This window comes from Lepidochelys kempii, chromosome 2 (assembly GCF_965140285.1).
Source record: "Lepidochelys kempii isolate rLepKem1 chromosome 2, rLepKem1.hap1, whole genome shotgun sequence".
In the NCBI taxonomy this organism is placed as follows: domain Eukaryota; kingdom Metazoa; phylum Chordata; order Testudines; family Cheloniidae; genus Lepidochelys; species Lepidochelys kempii.
This window is the reverse complement of record NC_136381.1, coordinates 51,821,626-51,840,937: the sequence shown is the minus strand read 5'-3', so window position 1 is coordinate 51,840,937 and position 19,312 is coordinate 51,821,626. Positions and strand designations below refer to the sequence as shown.

The 19,312-nt window shown below is 44.0% G+C and overlaps 1 protein-coding gene across 4 annotated transcripts; it reads right to left on the bottom strand.

Annotated features, from left to right (window-relative positions):
* Positions 1-272: 272 nt before the first annotated feature.
* Positions 273-12,257, bottom strand: ZFAND1 (zinc finger AN1-type containing 1). 4 transcript variants are annotated; one of them, XM_073330720.2, is made up of 8 exons: positions 11,738-11,925; positions 9,392-9,434; positions 7,912-7,951; positions 7,504-7,631; positions 7,325-7,416; positions 6,713-6,837; positions 3,536-3,691; positions 273-3,427 (listed from the first exon to the last, which is right to left on the bottom strand). In XM_073330720.2, the coding sequence occupies exons 1-8, from the start codon at positions 11,790-11,792 to the stop codon at positions 3,257-3,259; spliced, it is 810 nt and encodes a 269-aa protein (XP_073186821.1). In that variant the 5' UTR covers positions 11,793-11,925; the 3' UTR covers positions 273-3,256. The 4 variants fall into 4 exon arrangements, with proteins under 4 accessions (XP_073186821.1, XP_073186825.1, XP_073186822.1 ...); XM_073330724.2 differs by lacking the exons at positions 7,912-7,951; positions 11,738-11,925 and adding an exon at positions 12,237-12,257; XM_073330721.2 differs by lacking the exon at positions 7,912-7,951 and having other exon boundaries at positions 11,738-11,783.
* Positions 12,258-19,312: the final 7,055 nt, after the last annotated feature.

Here is a 19,312-nt window from a genome sequence, read left to right as displayed (position 1 = left end):
ATGCATGTTATCTAATAGCAAAACAGGAATGATTAGTAATGAGCTGAATATCAAGATCTTTTGTCTCTTTCACTGAAGTCCAATCAGTACAAGATCATTATTACAGAAATTACTGGGTTGCCAAATGATCTATCCAGATCCTGTCACACCCTGTATGGAAATGGAGGCTGCACTGAGGTTAGAGCAGCTGGAGGATGGAGAGTGCAATGCCTCGTAGACACTTGAGCATGACCAGATTGCTGCTCCAACTGGTGGCAAGGGCCACATTTTGAGGGGAAAAAAAAAGGCAGAATTATGTATCCACATTTGCACATGCCATTTCTGAAACTGTGCCCAAAAATGGGTATTTAGATACTTAGCTGCCCATTTGTTTGCACAATTGCCCAAGTAAACAAGGGCCTGGCAGGGTAGTCATTGGGGGAATGGTCCCTTTTGCAGAAGCAGGCGCTGGAGAAGGAACTGTATTCAGAACTTCTAAACATTGTGACTGGTACAGATGGACCAAACCCAAATTTGGGAGGGGGGGGGGGGGGTGTACAGGTTTGGTTTTGGAGACTTAGATACAGTTTGGCCTGCCTGGTTGTGGTTTTGGAATGGTGTCTACTTCCACTTCCAGGTTTGGGCATAACAACATTATTCATGTGGTATTTCCTCCCTGCTCAGGGCCCCAGCTCTACCTTAGATCCACCTTCCATTTCTCACAACCCCAGCAACAATCCTCAGTTCCTCCTGAGCCTTCCCTCGTTAGACTCTCCCTCACCTATATACGTCTACCTCTCCTAGAGGCTTGGCATGACTCCTGCCCCTGAGAGTCCAAACCCTCTTATAAAGGTGCATAGTTCCTCAGGGACTATGGGGAAGCACAGAATAAAGAATGAAGGCTGACACTTCACCCTCAGCCATGTGGTGATAGCTTTCAAATCCTTTAATAATGCCCCATCACAAAGAGCCTTAAAGAGGGACCGAGAGGTTAAAGGTAAACAAGCAGCAGCCTTTCGGCATATCCAGATGGGGGGGTAAGAAGAGATGCTGCCAGCATACATGCTCATATTTAAAGACCTACAAGCCAAGAGGAAAAGCCAAGTCAAGATAGAAAATTAGGGGGAGATTTTTCATTGAGTTGGGCACCTTACTGCCCTTAGTGGCTTTGAACATTTCCTCACTAATGACTAGCTGCCTACCTATCACAAGACAGTTACCATGAGAGAAAAAGGGGTGAGTAGAGGGTGAACAGTGCTAATGTTCATCTGGAGATTTACCAGCTCACAAGAAAAAAAGCACAAGTCAGAGAGGCCCCCAATCTTCCCAACTCTGGGTTTCCTGACTTCTCACTCCCTTAGGTTCGGTTTGCCATTCTCAGAGGGTAAGAACTTGCTCTACCGAACTCCTTAAAAGCTGCACAGGCAAACCCCTTCACTTAGACGCCTTCCCATCCTGCCTACTCCTGTATGTCAGGCTGTCACTCCCCTTTGTGTAAACTCCCATTCTGAAAGCATCGAAAGCTTTGCACATGTAAGACAACCTGAGCTTTCTGCTGCATAAACCTGCAGGGCCTGCCTGTCACATTATTGTGTTGAATGTGCAGCATGGGACATGGGTCCCTGCCTGGGAGAAGACACCTGTTTAAACTCAAATATCTCTGATAATTAGCTAAATAACATTTTACATGTTATGAAAATGTACTTGTCTTTGGTACTTATATGGCCCCAATTACTGTAGAAAGTAAGTGCCTCAGAATCTTTAATATACACCTCTACCCCGATATAATGCGGTCTGATATAACGCAAATTCGGATATAACGCGGGAAAGCAGCGCTCCGGGGAGTGGGGCTACTTTAACTCGTTATATCAGAATTCGTGTTTCTGCAAGCGGTTCCTCTGCACCCGCCCTTTATTTGCTGCAGCCCCATCCGACCCAGCTCACCTCGGGCGGGGGAGGGGGAGGGCGCAGAGGAACCGCTCCCCGCCCCAGCTCACCTCTGCTCCGCCTCCTCCCCTGCCCCTCCCTTCGTTCCTTCCAGGCTTCCCACGCCAAACAGCTGATTGGCGCGGCAAGCCTGGAAGGAAGGAAGGAAAGGACGTAAGGAAGGGGGGAGAAGCAGAGCGGAGGTGGCATGCTCAGGGGAGGAGGCGGAGCTGAGCTGGGGTGGGCAACGGTTCCTCTCCCTACCCCGATATAATGCGGTCTCACCTATAAGACAGTAAGATTTTTTGATTCCCGAGGACCGCGTTATATCAGGGTAAAGGTGTATTTATCCTTATAACACCCCTTGGATGTAGGAAAATGTTATCATCCCCATTTTGCAGATGGGAAACTGAAGAATAGAGAGCCTAAGTCCAAGGTGTCATTGGAAGTCTGTGACCATGTAGGGACTTGAGCCCAGATCTCCCAAGTCATAGGTTAGCTTCCTAACCACTGGACAATACTTCCTCACTTGTGAGCTTGTAAAACATGGGTTTTTTTTTTCAAACTCTGTCCTGTACATTCTTAAAAGCAAGAAATAGAGAATAAAAAAATACATTACTGTCGTGCTTTAGAAAGGTACCGGACTGTTCTGTTCAATAGGGCTGTCACTCTGTTTAGCCACAAAAGAGGCAGATGTAGAATGAAGAAGGGCTCTAGGTCAAACCAGGTATCCCCTCCAATAATATAAAGAGCTTCTTATCTCTTCAGTTAACTGTTCACTCTGCTGGTTTACATTATTAATTCATTTATTGTTTTCATCAATACTTTGTAATGTACAAAAACTACTTTAAAATACAAAACCAAAGGTAAAAATTTCATTTGGTTGCATAATGGCAATAGAATAAAATAAATGGAAAGATTCATAGCATAGAGGTGATGCCCGCTTACCAATCCATTCTCTTTTTAGCAGTATCAACCACTCCCAAGTTCTGGTAGCTGGTGGATGAGTTAGTTTACTTGCCCATAGGCATCCTGTGCCAGTTGTGACTGGAACACTTTCTATCTTATAAATATTTCAAATTGACCAACATCAAATATTTATTAAATGGGTTAAACTATTGTTTCAAGTAACCACAACTGTTCTACATTAAAAATATACATTTATTTTTAGAGATAGGGCTCAATTCTACCCACAGTTATGCAGATGGAACTCCCACTAAAGTTGGTGGGAATTGTGTCTGGCTGGCTCAGGGCCGAATCTGGTCTGAACCCATTCTAAATGTAAGTTGTGCTTGGATTTAGCTCAGTGTTTTTTCTGGTGATCTTTGTTTCCATCCAGTTCACCAATTAGCTACTCTAAATATGAATTTGTATTTTCTATAAACTGATCTTCATTATCAAGGTATTCCAAAATAATGTTTCCACCATTATATAATGGACACTCTTGATTGGATAGCCAAGTAGCCAATGTGTGGTCCAATGGCAAAGCTTCTCCAGATGCAGTATGACACAGCCTTAATTTCTGCAAGAAAGGCCCCCCACAAAAAAATCTTGTTGTTAATTCATATTCATGCATGAAGGACAGAAAAAGAATTGTAACATTAAATGAAAATTGCTACCACTGATTTACCTTGGCTGTTGACTTGTTGTTGTCATTTTTAAGGTCTGCTAAGCAAGCTGCAAAATCTACTACTTTGCCAATACTCCACTTACTGCAAAAGAACATGGGTTTGCTCTTCTCCTTGCTTCCCTTAGGTAAAAACACTTGAAAGTAAATTCTTTCTGTCTACAATAAGAAACAGAGAAACATACACTCAGGAGAAACGAACAATCACAAACACACATCTGTTAATTTTGCTGGTCTAAAGAGAATTAAGATGATACGTACATTATTAATTATAATTATTAATCACTTTATACTGCAGTAATCCCCAAAGGCCTCAGTCGAGATTAGGCTCCCATTGTGCTGGATGCTGTTACAAATACCTATGAAGAGAAAGTCCCTGCCTTGGCTATTAGACAATAATGATCACTTTGAAGAGGAAGAAGGTAGTTTAAAGAGGTAATGCTGGTTGGGCTCCCATGCTGGTGTGTGTCAGGAATATGATATGTCACAATACTGTGGAAGACCCAAGCGGGAAGGCAAACAAAAGCCTGCTGGTAGTCATGTACATTGTGGAGCTGATGTGCTTGAGCTCTGATGATAAAGAGCAATCAGTGATATTAGAGGTGCCTGCCAGCACTTTTGTCTAGGCCAGCTTCTCAACCTTCATCTCATCCCTCCTCCCTGTAGGTACCAAAAGGCAGCATGTGGCCTTCCCCATGACTGAAGCATTTATAAGAGAGGGTACTATTACAATCTTTATTTCCTAAAAGATGCATATTTTAAATATGAAGTAAGGGTAACCTGTTTTTTTCTGGTTTGTTTCCCCTTCACACTTGTTTCCCTGGTTTCATCAACTTCTATTTTATGATCTATAAACACAATAGATAGGTTCGCCTTCGCCAGGTGCCAGCTGAAAGCAAGTAAGCAAGATAAAAAATATTTCTTCTTTTCATTGGTTTTACTTGGGCTTCCCCTAAAAAGAATTCATACCTCCCCACCCACACTACCCCTAAGTCTGTGGGCTTGCCTTCACTGCAGTTAACTCAAGTAATAACTTGAGCACTGACCCTAACCTGAATTCCGTCCACACACAAAAACCTTTAACTCAAGTGTGGTGCTGCTTTTAACTCAAGTTAGCTGGCCCAAGAGGGGATATAGGCTGAAACTCAAACAAGCGCAATTCATAACCCACTAACATGACCACTCTATAGTTGGATGCAGGATAGTGCCACTCCACTGCCAATAGTCCTCCAATGCTTTCCCACAATTCCTACTGTGTGCCCAGAAAGGACAGACAAGATCCCTCACAATTCACTGGGACAGAATTCAGACAGTGGCTCAGCTTACTGCAATATTAACCATGAGATGTTCCTCCAGAAGTCTCACTGCAACACCTGAGTGAGTACAGTGCCAGGGTAGACTTAGCAACTTGACTGTTATTTCACAATCTGAATACTCTCACTCAAGCCAGGCAAACTCAAGAGGAGTAACTTGAGTTTATTCTGAAGTAAAGACATACTCTGGGAAACAATCTAAAAAAAACCCTAGAAATTTAGAAAAGGCCTGACAAGAAAAACCTGAGGGCTTAACTAGACCAACTTTCCAGCTGTGAGAAGTGATGCGACAGAGAGGGATCCAAGGGACATCTGTCACCAGGCTGAAGGGAGAGTTGGGGAGAATAGCACAGAATGAGGGCTGGGAAGAGAGACTGAGAAGGGAACTGAAAAGAGAGGAGAATTGTGGGTTGGAGTTTAATTGCATCTGTGATAGATTATCACTATTCTAGATGATTAAACAATTAAACTCCAGTTAAGCAAATGAATAATGAAAGGAATTAACATAGAACCATTTGTGCTGTGGGTTACGATCTTTAGAGTTAGGGAGCAGCAATTTAATTTCCTTATAACAAAAAAGCCCAAACTCATTATGTTACCTCCTGCATCTCACGACATTAATCACTGTCTCCATTCATACATCTATTAAAATGGCATAATCTAAGGACTGTGTGGCAAGCAGGACTTCACGTTAAGATTGCTACCTAAACAGGAATTTCTAATTTGTACTCCAAGCATGTGATGATTTGTAGCAGAGAAAAAGAAGTCATAACAGGATTCAGAGAGGGAAGAGCTAAGTTTGTTTTACAATAATTAAATGTAAAACAAGACAAAGACCAATAGTAAAAATGAGGAAATGCATTGTATATGATGTGACCAATATGTAAAATTACAAACTGGTCTAGAATGAAATCTTGTAAGAGGGAAATGGAAAGACGTTTACAAACTAAAAATCCTCCTGGCTTGAAAAAAAATGGAGATGTTGCTCTGAATGATCATAGTGAGAAACAATGAAGAATCTGTGAAGTAATGGATGCTGCTGACCTTGGCTATGGTGAGATATGTAGCTCAGCTAAACTGCAGCAGAAGTGTGAACAAATCTTGCTCTCACTCAAAGCTCAGGTCAAGTATGAGCCAGGATTTCTCCTGGCTAGCACAAAGATACACAAATTGCACCCTCCATGCACCAACCAGGGTCACTGCATCCACATGAGAGGGCAGGCAGTGCTTCAGGGGTTATAGGCTTTAAGACTTGGGCCATGTCTATGCTTCAGCGGCACAACTATGGTAGTGTAGATGCTTCCTTCATTGTCGGAAGGGGTTTTCTGTCAATGTAAGTAATCCATCTCTCTGAGAGGCGGTAGCTAGGCTGATTATGTCTACAGTGGGGATTAAACTGAACTATGTCACACCAGGGCACAAACATTTTTCACAGCCCTTAGTAGTGTAGACCAGGCCTTCTTTTGGGCTGCAATTTGTTCATGGTTAGTGTCGCAGATTAATTTGCTGTTTAAGTAGCAAAATACATGTCCATTTTCTCTCTCACACACAATATAAGAGGATTTGCCTTCAGACAGGAGATTCAGGCCCTGATCCTGCATATGCTGAATTTTACACACAAGTACTCCACTGAGTTCAATGGGACTACTCTTGTGTGTGAAGTTAAGCATAAGTATAAATGACTGTGTTTTCAGGGGCTAATTCAGAAACAAAAATACGTAAACAGAATACTTCTTTTTTAATATTCTTTTTTACTCTCAACGAGAGAGTAAAATTAACAACAGAAGTCTAGAAATCTGTTTATATCCTTAAATAATAGAGTAAATCAGAATCACAGATGTGTTTGAAGGCAACTGCAAGGACTGACCTGTGGCAAGGACTTATCCCCACACGCGTGCATTTTCAGTTTTATTAGTGCCACCTTTGCCGCTGTTTCACTGTTTTTTGCTCCTTTCCGTCTTTTGCTTCTTACCGCCTCTTCCTTTTTAGAATCTGGGGAAAATATTATTTCTGAAAGTTACTGCAAGTCACATTTTCTTTCACTCTGTTACAAATGAAATTACCATTGTGTCTATTGTCACAAAATGTTTAGAGTTCAGTGCACTGGAATAATTTAGATCCGCCTCTATGGGTGTGCCTACACTGCAGCTTTCATCATAACAGAAATTGATATTTAGACTTGATTAACAATAAAATCCAGGGTCCATCAGCTTTGTCCTCATCCTGTATTTGTACGGAAAGGGCAGCCTGGGCCATATCTGGATTTCAGGGCACACTTTAGGGACATCTTACACAGTGTATCATGTACACTCCAAATATAGGAGCAGAGCTATATATAGACACTCACACGTAGGGTTCATCCACTCAAGGAACCTTCGTTCTTTTGACAAGCTTGGACCTCTAGACTAATACAAAAGCTCAAACAGTCCACTGAAGAAAATAATACAATAAATATCCTATCAGCAACTGGGCAACTTGCCTATAATATCTTTAACTAGCTTCTGGGTAGCAGCCATGCGAGGTTTAGGGGTATCCAGTTTCTCACACTCATGGTCTGACTGATGACGGTGTCTATAAACAATAGAACAGCAAACTCTCATTAGATGTTCCATATGTTAATGACAGAGCGTACGTGTTTCAACTCTTTTCTCTGCTCACCTTAAGCAAAACAGTTTCTTGCAGTAGGGGCATAAAACTGGTAAAAGCTCTTTTCCATTGCAGCCCGTATACGTGCATGGGTAAGATCTGTGTTCGTCCGATTTCATGCTCTCGCTTCTTATATTCACCTAAACATTATTAAGAAACATGCAGTGTAAATAAACATATGTAATGAAAAATAACTTGCATCCTTATCCAACTTGCTTTAGTGCTTTGATTCTGACATTACAGAAAAACAGTAAATTAACTTAGAGTGCTTTAAGGGAAACCTGCAAGCTACAAACAGACACACAAATGCACAAACACACAAAAGTTCTCCATTTGCAGCTATGTCAATTGAATGTCCCCAATAACCAGGTTTTGTGGGGTTTTGATGTCTTGCAAAGAAATCACAAATTATCAATTTACCTCAGAACAGCCATGAGAATCCCGGCTTCTATGTTGAAGGCTTAGAATTAAAAGAAAAAAGTCCCCATCACTATCCAAATTTCAAAAAGAAAAAAGAAAACATGAGCGCATACAAGTGTTTGATAAATTGTAATGTAGCAAGGCTTACATCATGATCAAATTTCAGCTAAATAACCACTATTCTCTTCCAAAACTTGTACCAGCCTGCAGATTTTTATCACCAAGGGGATTGGTTTTAAAACTAAAAGTGTCATATGAAGGTTTAGTTCTCAAAAATTAGGCCCCAATTCAGCAAAGTACTTTTAGTGAAAGGGGCTACTCACATGCTTAAAACTAAGGCCCAGATCCACAAATCAACTTAGCTGGCTAAACCCCAGATCTAATCCCAGTTTTAAGCCCCTCAGTGATCCATAAAACCTCACTCAGCTACTGCCCAACTGTAAACTCGCTCAGCACCTACATTTTTGCTGTAAAAGTTCCCTGGCCACCTCAGTTTCTGCCATCCAATCTCATGCCTAAACCCCAGCACAATCCACAAAAGGGGGCCAATGGAGGAGCACCTATCTTGCTTGCATAGTCCAATCTGGTAAGCCTGCTCTTAGCATGCCTACCAGCCTGAGATACATTCAAAATCCAGGAAGGAGGCAGGAGGTGCGTGCCTCCCTTATAACTTTCAGCCCAGTGGCTAGAGCCCTCACCCAGGATGTGGCAGACCCAGTCAATAGAGCAGAGGGTCTGGACCCTGGGTCTCTCATCTTCCAGATAGGTGCTCTAATTATCAGGCTAGAGAGACATTCTCACTCCCTCTCGCTGACCCAATGACTATTTAATTATTTCTCCAAAGCAGAACATCTTCAACAGGAGAGACTGAGGAAGACTCACATCAGAATCTTATCTAATTTGAGTGTCACATCAAATATATAGAGAGAACATTTATTTATCAAGATTCTCAGAACTGGAAGCAGAAAGGTAAACGAGTTCATTTGACCACATATTACCAGAAAGCAATAAGAAGGCTATGAGCAGTGAGCTGCTTTATCTGACAGCTTAACTGGAAAAGAAAAGAGCTAAATTTATAGTATGCGTTCCAAGAATTTTAACTCCAACATAGGGAGCTCTAAGTGAGACAACTCTGTTTTGATCTGGCTGCGTACAAAATAGTCTTCCTGTTGACTTAAATCGGAGGTACCAAAAGCACAAGCTGAAGACCAAATATGCCCTATGGAATATGGCCATCTTCTTTGTCTAAGTGCACTCATTCCCAAAAGACCCGGGGAAATAAAATAGGACATTAATAAGAATTCCAGATATTTGTTCCTGAATTTATGCAACAAAAAACTTGTTATCTCCTCTTTTATTAAATCAAAAGTGACACCCTCCTTGATTTTCCTGTTCAGTTTAAAATACTGTAACTTTTCCTTTTTGGTAGTTGGATTCAAGTTTAAGTGTGTCTATGATCTTATATTATATGATGTCTTACCAAAAAACTCCTGAACAGCCATCACATACAAAGGGCAGAAAATCTGAAACCAAAAGAGAGGGATTTTTTAGTTACATAAGGTAATTATTTAGCTAATAGTTTTTAGTCTAGATATTTATAAGGTTAACTACCAATACCCACAAGAAATAAACACAAAATGTCTTCCCTACCAAAGCATTCAAACCAATTTACATTCAGCCCCTTCATACAGTGCCTGCATTAATATTTAATAACTTGGACCAAGTCTTATTTGTCAATTCTACAGACTCAAAAAGACTAAAAAAGTTCAATCTACTTAACAATGTTGTTGTTTTTTTGGTAGCACATCTTAAAACGTGCACAGTATACTCTAGTTTGCTACTGCTACTAACAAAATAAGAGGTAAAATGAAGTGCATGCATGTATATTCTAGGAGTAGGAATTTGAAGTGCATGTCTGTAAGCAGTGCTAACAGGTTTTTTTTATATAAAATCTATTTAAACAAAAACATAAAGAAAAGCAAGCTGTATTTTATCAGTGTCAGCCAATTTATTATTTATGGCAAGATCACCCTGATCAGTAGCCCAGTTACAGTTTTATGGAGTACAAGGGAGAATCTTTGCTTTTGTACAACTATTATAACATGAGGCACAAACCAATCTTATCTTTTGATATATATTCATCCCTTAATTCTGTGGCAAATCTAGATATTTAAGCTATTATGTAGAATGACTGGTGCAATCAGTCATATATGAATGCTTTATTTTTTACAGGGGTGAAACCATGTCTAGTACTTAGACCATGATACTGGGCATCAGTCCAGTTTACTGGGCTCTATTCCTGGTTCTACTGCTAACTTCCTGTATAAACTCAGGCAAGTCACTTAGTCCAGTGTGTGACCTTTACTCATAATGATGAGCACTTACTCATGAAAGTAGTCTCACTGACTTCAACAAGACTGTTCCTATTAATAAATGATTACCAACATGAATAAAGGTTGCACAACTGCACCCCATATCTTTCTATGTGTCAGTTTCCCCATCCGCAAATGGGATTTCAGAATGCAGAAGTGTGATGTTTCCCTAATTAATGTTTGTAAAGCATTACGACAACTTTTAATGAAAGGTGCTATAGGAGTGCAAGGTCTTATAATATACATTTCCCATCAAATCTGGTATTTGCAAAGTGACCTTTTGCCAACCTTTAACAAGACTGAACCTCTCTTCACAGCTTCTGCTGTCTTTATGGCTGTTCCTGAACAAGCATTTTTCAGAAAATCTCCCAGTTTTGCACTACCACTGCACCACATCAGCTCCAATGGTGCTAGCACTAGAGCAGACAGGGATAGATTTTTTTTTTACAAATGTGTTACCTAAAACTGCTCAGAGCAAAGCTCAACAGTGAGACAGAAAAACATTTGAACCCCATCTACACTAACGCAGCAATGGTGAGAGTTCTCCCAAAAATTGCTGGTGTAAACAAAACACGGGTAAGTAGTACCACAGTTCTAAAAGAAACGGCAGAAAGTGTGGCCACAACGCTCCCTATGGCTCTCCTAGCTTGTGTGGTACTATTACACATCTCATTAGGCACTGGAATGGCACTGATTTCAAAGATTCTCCCTTGTCCGCCATAAAACTGTAATGCCAGACCAGGAGGAACGAGGCTGTTAGCCCCATTAACAGCGGCTCTGCAAAGCTGAACTGTTTTTTTTTTCCTTGTTCACTAAACTACACACTTCAGTCCACCTGCTCTAATCCCCATCAAATAGGGCTGGAAATTCTGTCAGCTGTTGAAAACATTATGGTAAACGAAACAAAAACTATGTCCGGCGAAGGCACCCTTTCCTTAATGACGCTTCAGATGCCGCCCTGTAATCGAAACATGCTTTTAACATGTTCCTCCAAAAACGGATTCCTCCGCATGCTGACGCTGACAACCTAACTGCCAGGGGCCTCAACCTCTTGTGGAAACAGGTTGTGTGCAGTAACACACACACACACACACGACACCTGCCCTCTGATGACGGGGAGAGAGGACCTCTCGGACTCAGACCGAGCAGCCTCACTGCACCGTCCTGGGTTCGGGGGCGATGGGCGCACAGGCAGCAGCGGCCGCGAGGCTGAGCCCAGCCAGCAGGGGTCAGCGGCGCGCACAGGGGCACCGCCCCCTCGCCCCCGCCACGCCCCCTGCCCATCTGGCCACGCCCCCTCTCGCCAGTCCCTGCCTCTCGCAACGGGTGCCACGCCCCTTGCTAGCTGCCACGTCCCTTTTTACAGCACCAGACTCGCAAGCCCCCTCCCCCTCCCCGGCGTGTCCCGCCCCAGGCAGCTCGCGCTCGCGGCCCCGCGTGCCCCCCTCACCGACCCAGCTGGCCGCAGTGCTCCACCCCGCAGTGCTGCCCGACCGCCAGCTCCGCCATGGCAGCCCCCTGCGCCTGCGCCACGGCGTTGCTCAGCCGGCGCGATTGCGCGGGGATTGCTGGGATATTGGAGGTCTCCTTTCCGCGACTGTCGGAGAGGGGCGGAGTTACCGTCCTTGCGTATACGTCACAGCCCCCACCGCGGGGATTGGCCGGAGGCGCCTTGTGACGGGGCGGGGCGGGGCGGGGCGAGCCGGTGGCGCGTGCGAGGGCGCGGTGGGTGCTGGGAGAGGGGCGGGGCGGCGGGGAGCGGGCTGTAGGGTGGCTGTGGGGTGGGACTGAGCGGCGGGGCGGGAGCGAGGCATGGGGTGTGGAGCTGGGGGGGGGGTGCACGGGCTGGAGGAGTCAGGGTGGCCGTGTCTTGGGGAAGGGGGTTCAGTGCTGAGGGGTTCCTGGCAGGGGCCCCACAGTCTTCTCCCCTCCCCTCGGTCCATCCCACGTTACCTAGGGGGGAGGCTCTGTTCTCCTCCCCGTGCACCGGGGACTTCTGAACCGCAGGGCTCTCCCAGGAACCGCAGCAGCGGAAGGAGCAGAACCTGGAGCCACCGCGCAGCCGCCTGCCAGCAGCTCCTCTGGCGCTGCTGTACCGGTACCGCCCCCAGCCCTGTCTTTCCGCGGGCTGCCTGCAGACCCCGACAGAGGATGCTAGGCGCAGCTGCGTGGAAGGGCTGGGGGAGGTACAGCCGCGCCAGAGGAGCTGCTGGTGTGGGGCTGCCAGGCGGCCCCACGTTCTGCTTCTGCTGTGTCTTTCTGCTAGGGCCTAGCAGCTATAAATATAGGTGTCAGAGTAACAGCCCTGTTAGTCTGTATTTGCAAAAAGAAAAGGAGGACTTGTGGCACCTTAGAGACTAACCAATTTATTGCTCAAATAAATTGGTTAGTCTCTAAGGTGCCACAAGTGCTCCTTTTCTTTCAGCTATAAATATGTTACTGGTAAGCCCTACTGGACCATACCACCCTATTTGCACCACGGGCTATCATATAAATAATTGGGGCAGAAGGACTGGACCCTAGGTCTCTTACTTTCCAGGTGAGTGCCCTAACCACTGGGTTTTAGAGTCATTCTCATACTTGCTCTGTGGCTCAATGACTGTTTAATTAGCCAAAGTGGAATAGCTTCAAAAGAGCCTGAGGATGCTCCACGTCAGAGTATCCCATAGCCCAGTGGTTAGGGCACTCTCCTGAGTGGCAGGAGACTGCTGTTCAAATACTTTTGCCTCATCAGGCAAAGGGAGGAATTGAACCTGGGTCTCCCACAGCCTGGGTGAATGCTTTCAGCCCAATGGTTACTTATAAGGAATGTGATGCTTTGATTGTCTCTTTCTCCCACATTTCTTGAAAGAATGGCTTGGGCTCCTAAGCTGTCTGACTCAAAGAGAGGGGTTCCGAGCTGTGGATCACAAGCAGGGATAAGTGCCTAATTCTGGGAGGGGGTGAGGCTTAGGGCACACATTCTCATCAGTATCTCCATTTAGATAGCTTCCTGCCTAGTGTGCTGGCTTTTGTGGATCCCATTCTTAGGCACCTATTTCTCCTCATTCATTGTACAAGGATCCTAGGTGCCAAGCCCAGGCTTTGTGGATTCTAGTGATTTTCATAGTACCTAAGTCCCTATGTGGATCTGGGTCTACCTTCAGTTTCCTTGCCTAATCACCTCTTAGCCTGTCCACTGAGACTATCACTCAGGCTATTAGTTAGTACACGCTTAATGCAGTCTGAACTGCACTGGTACTAATAAAAGGCACCAGTCAGAATTGTACTAGTGATATTTACATGTTCATTTTATCAAGGGACCATTATCAAGTATTCTTTCTTATTTGCAAATCTGTCTAAAATACTTGGGTATCAGTTATCATATAACTACTGACCAGCCATCAGACAGTGACATTTGAATCACTATGAACTTTATGTGGATTTGAATACATACTTTAAATGATTAGTTCCTCAAAATGTATGGTGTGAGACCAATTAGGAAGTTGCTAGATGTTTAAGCAATTAATGCTAATGGTAATTTCCTTCAAAGTTAATATTTCACATCTCTCCAGAAAATACACCTATTGCATGAACCCTTTCAGTTATCCTATTTCTTGGTCAGTGCTGCCACATTGGATTTGCATTGTTCCCTGTGTACTGCAGGGATACTGTACTGTCTAATTCCTGATTTTTCAGAAGACCTGAGTTGTAGTCAATGGGAAATAAGGGTGCTTGTCAGCAAATCAGGTCCTAAGCTCCCCGAGGATGGAATTATGCCTTACTATTAAGTATATATTATGGTAAGCATATTATTTCTCCTCAGCAAATAATACTGTAATAGTAGTGCATCTTTCAGCAGAAATTGTTAGTGGTGCTTGTACTGGACAGGTGGTACTACTAATATTTGATACTAGAGCTGTTACTAGTTTCAAAGGGCTGTTGTGCAGACCAGTTATTGTTTGTAAAAAGTTGGAGGTCCTTGGATGACAGGTGCTGTATCCTGACAAGTGCAAAGCAGTTTGATTACTGTCTGACGAATGGCTTTACTAGTGATTTCCTGATCAATATATGAGTTATAATGCAGGAAAACCAGAGAGACGGTCTGATTTTTATAGCATGCACAAATACTGTGACTCTGTGTATACGCACTTGGAAGCCCATTAGCATTGATATTTCACAGAGATAGCCTGATCTAAAACTTGACATAAAACTTTGCAAACACTTAGGAAGTTCAGATTTGGATCCAAACTTAATGATTTGGGCAGGGCTTAAATTCAGCTGGAGCCATCCAGAGCAGAGCTCCAGTAAATATTTTCAAACCTGTGGGAGCCCCAGCACCTCCCATGGGACTGAAAGCCCAAGTCCTGGCACGTTCCATGGCACAGAAGCCCTAAACCCCAGCACCTCGCACGGGGCTGAAGCCCTGAGCCCCAGCACCTTGCCCCCCCAAGGGGCTAAAGCCCCTCCCGTCAGCACCTCTCCCCCCTGCGGTTTAAATCTTCTTTCAAAGTCGGTGTCCAAAGTACTTTTGTATCAGTTGTGTCCTATGCAGTGACAAATTATAAATTCTATCTGACTTGAATTATTTACTAAAATATTACCAGGCCTGTTTTAAATACTTATTTAGTCATTTGTATTACAGTAATGTCTAAAATCCATAACCAAGGACAAGGTCATACTATACTAGCTGCTGTATATACACATAGTTAGGAACTTATTTACATATAGAGCACCTTACATGTCATGGTGCTTTGAATACTGATGATGATAAGTCCCTGTCCCAATGAATTTACAATCTATTTGCCCAATCCTATTCTATTTTATTCAGGTTCTTATACCAGCCTCATCACCATAGTATCTGAGCATCTGCCAGTAGTGCACTAAGCAACATGATTAACATCTGGCATATGTCTTCCTGTGAACACTTACTGTCAAGGTACTTGTATTAGGAGTTCCATTGAAGTAAGAGGGCAGACATGTTAATCTGTCCCCTGTTGTGTCTCTTATTCGATTCATGAATCAACAATACACTCTTGGTAATTTAGCTATGTAAAACTGAAATAAGAGTGGTCATCTTTTCTGAAAAAGTTCCCTTTGTGTGTGGTTTGCCCTTTGAGGGGAACCATGGTCTGGTGGTTAGGGCACTAGTCTGGGCACAGGAGACTAGTGTTCAGTTCCCAGCTCTATCATGCACATCTAGTATTCCATAGGCAAGTCACTTAGCCTTTCTGTGCTTCAGTTTCCCCATCATTAAAATGGGACTAATAGTGCTTCCCGACCTCACATAGGTGTGATAAGGCTAAATACATTAAAAGATGAAGTGCTTTGAGATCTACTGATCTATATAAGAAATAGGCATAATTATTAAAAACACTCATTACAGCGTGAGGCTGGAAAATGAAAAATTGCACAAGCTGTTGAGAAACTTTTTAGAAAGCTTTATTTAGTTAGATTCCTAATGGCTTGGGGCAAGGGCTGTGTATTTGTGTGTGGGTGTGGACAAAGCCTAGCTGTGACACATGGCCAGAAAGGGTTAAGCGTCCTGCCGGATAAATGACCCAAATTCAACCTTTAGGGACATATTGGTAGATAATGTTTGTGTTTTGTGTGTTTACATATATATTGTTAGAGGTTAACAATGTAACCAAAGAGTCCCTGCCTATGCTGTATTCTGTTAATTCAGAGATCAAAAGGAAATATTAACATTTAAGTGAACTATAAATATAGTGACATCACTGTATTCATCTCTCTTTAAAATGTTTAGCAAATCACCTCTGAATGGTGGAAAACCAGCAATTGCCTTAGTTAATCCCTATAACTAATTACTGGTGATGCATAGGAAATAGGTCTACTTCAAAGTCTCTATGATTGCCTATTGTTCGCCTAAGAACTCCATGCTGTCAAGAGAAGGCCTGGAACTGTATAAAGAAGTCTTGGGTTTTGATGCTTTTTATCTCAGATCTGCTTGATGCTTTATCCAGGGGAAGCTTGAGTCGTAAGACTGAGATCTCCAGTCCCATCTGGATCACTCTGAATATGAACACTGGACTATAATAGGGGTGGGCAAACGTTTTGGCCCGAGGGCCACATTGGGGTTGCGAAACGGTATGGAGGGCCAGCTAGGGAAGGCTGTGCCTCCGCAAACAGCCTGGCCCTCGCCCCCTCGCACTTCCCGCACTCTGACTGCCCCCCTCAGAACCTCCAACCAGTCCAATCCCCCCTGCTCTTTGTCCCCTGACCGACCCCCCGGGACCCCACCCCCTATCCAACCCGCACTCCCGATCCCCGTCCCCTGACTGCCCCGACCCCTATCCACACCCCTGCCCCCTGACAGGCCCCCCAGAACCCCTGACCCATCCAACCCCCTCCCCACTCCTTGTCCCCTGACCGCCCCCTCCCGGGACCCCACCCCCTATCCAAGCCCCCCTGTTCCCCCCCCGGGATCCCCTCCAACCCCCACCTCCCCTGCTCCCTGTGTCCTGACCACCCCCTCCCCCTCACCTCCACCCCAACCAACTGCCCTCTGTTCCCTGACTGCCCCCCCCCCCGGACCTCCTGCCCCTTACCTTGCCGCTCAGAGCGGCAAGACAGGCTTATTTGAAAGTCTGGGAGGTGGACGGGTGAAAGCTGCATTGCCCGCATGGTGGCGTAGCTGCAGGAGAGGGGGGACAGCGGGGGGAGGGCCTGGGGGCTAGCCTCCCTGGCCGGGAACTCAGGAGCCAGGTAGGACAGTCCCATGGGCCGGATGTGGCCCGCGGGCCGTAGTTTGCTCACCTCTGGACTATAACCTATGGTCTACTTCTGAAAGAACTCTTTGCAACTACAAAGGTCACCATCTCTGCTATGAATCTGATTTCAGAACCGTACTCATATCTGTATGTATATTGATCTTTTAACCAATTCTCTCTCTCTCTTTTCCTTTTTATTAAATTTTAGCTTAGTTAATAAGGATTGGCTGTAAGCATGTATTTGGGAAAGATCTGGAATATTCCTTAACCTGGGAGGTAATGTGTCCGATCCTTTAGGATTGGTAGAACTTTCTTATATGATGAATAAGATTTTCAGTAATCCTCATCATATTTGACTTGGGTGTCTGGGTGGAGGTCTGAGGCTGGGCTGCTTTAAAGGAACTGTGTGTTGGCTTCTGGGTATCCAGTAAGGTATTATAGAAGCTGTTTGTGCTGGCTTGGTAAATCTAAGTATTGGAATATCCACCAGCTTTGGGGATTGTCTCCCCATTCTTTGCAGTTTACCTTAATTGAGTAACCTCAGTATGGCTCCCTGGGTCCCCGGTCACACTAGCACATAAGGAATGTAATTGGAATGTAAAGAATAAAGGTGAATTGGGCACTTACCGCCTTAAGAATAAGGTTATTAAATTCCTTTCAAATAACATTGTATAAAATTGTGGAAGTCAAACTTATTTATTTTCTATTTTATTAATTTTTGTTTTACCCTTTTGGTCTGAAATTGTGCAAATGGAAGTTTTTGTTCAGTAATAATAAAACTACTATTACTGCAGAGAAGAGCATGTAAAGAATATTGTGAATATTAATAAATAACTGTATTGTGTAACATTCTAATTATGCAATGTTATTAAAGATTGTGTGACTGTCAAAGGCATGTTTCAAATCCACAAGCATCTGTGCATAGCTCATGAGAAAGGAATACATAAGAGCATAATAAATAGATACTTTGCTCTGTGCCAGCTCTGCTCCCTAACAGGTCTTTATTGTAACATGGCATATGTGACCACAGGGAATGTGTACATAGGTTGTTCCTCATATGGATCAGCTGAAACGTGTGATGATGGAGCAGTGTGACACCACAACTAGGCCTACTGTAACTGGTGAGCCTGCACAGCACTGAACTTAGAGCACTGTGTAATGCCAGCAGACCCTAGTTGTCGGTGGGCAGGATTGAACCTGGGACCTCTGGAGCTTAGTGCTTAAAAGCTGTTAGCTAAGGCTACAGAGCAGACTCATTTTTTCCCTCTCTAAGTGGTCTTGGTGCCACAAGATGGGACAGAACACCACACCCAGGACAACTGCGCCATCTGTACTCTACACTATGAAAACTACCCAAAAGTCAGTAATGAGTGCAATTGAAATGTTGATGAACATGGTTTAACTACAAGCATAACCAAAGACAAACTGTTCAGCACCATTTTAGAACCCATGGTTAACCAACTGATCGGGTGCATTGTTGTCCATTTCTCTGCACCCAGATCTGCTCTTCTGTTCCCTCCACCCTCCTAGTCTGCTCCTCAAGACCTATATGTATGTGCATACAGCCCCTCACTGTGCTCCTCCAGCCCATATGCATATATATATTGTCCTGGGGTCTCCAGGAATTAAAATTAATCTTTAATTAAGGATTGTGTTATTGATGAAACCTCCAAGAATACATCCAACCAACATTAGCAACTCTAATGTACTTTCTGCCCAATGCCTTTCTTCCTGCTCATCCACCCCCTCACCTGTTATTCCTCCTCCTGAGTTTCTTATCATAGAATCATAGAAAATTAGAGTTGGAAGAGACCTCAGGAGGTCATCTAGTCCAACCCCCTGCTCAAAGCAGGACCAACCCCAACTAAATCTTCCCAGCCAGGGCTTTGTCAAGCTGGGCCTTAAAAACCTTTAAGGATGGAGATTCCACCACCTGTCTAGGTAATCCATTCCAGGCTTCACCACCCTCCAAGTGAAATAGTTTTTCCTAATATCCAACCTGGACCTCCCCCACTGCAACTTGAGACCATTGCTCCTTGTTCTGTCATCTGCCTGCACTGAGAACAGCCTCGCTCCATTCTCTTTGGAACCCCCCTTTAGGTAGTTGAAGGCTGCTGTCAGATTCACTTCACTCTTCTCTTTTGCAGACTAAATAAGCCCAGTTCCCTCAGCCTCTCCTTGTAAGTCATGTGCCCAAGCCCTGCAATAATCTTCATTGTCCTCCGCTAGACCCTCTCCAATTTGTCCACATCCTTTCTGTAATGGGGGCCCAAAACTGGATGCAATACTCCAGATGTGGCCTTACCAGTGCTGAACAGA

Bases quoted from the DNA above. Each gene is read 5' to 3' on its own strand.
- ZFAND1 (XM_073330720.2), bottom strand. From the start codon at position 11,792: ATGGCGGAGCTGGCGGTCGGGCAGCACTGCGGGGTGGAGCACTGCGGC. The intron at 7,417-7,503 runs GTGAGCAGAGAA...TATTGTTTATAG, and splicing joins AAGAAACTGTTTTGCTTAAG to ACACCGTCATCAGTCAGACC. The intron at 3,692-6,712 runs GTCAGTCCTTGC...TTCTTATTGTAG, and splicing joins GGGATAAGTCCTTGCCACAG to ACAGAAAGAATTTACTTTCA.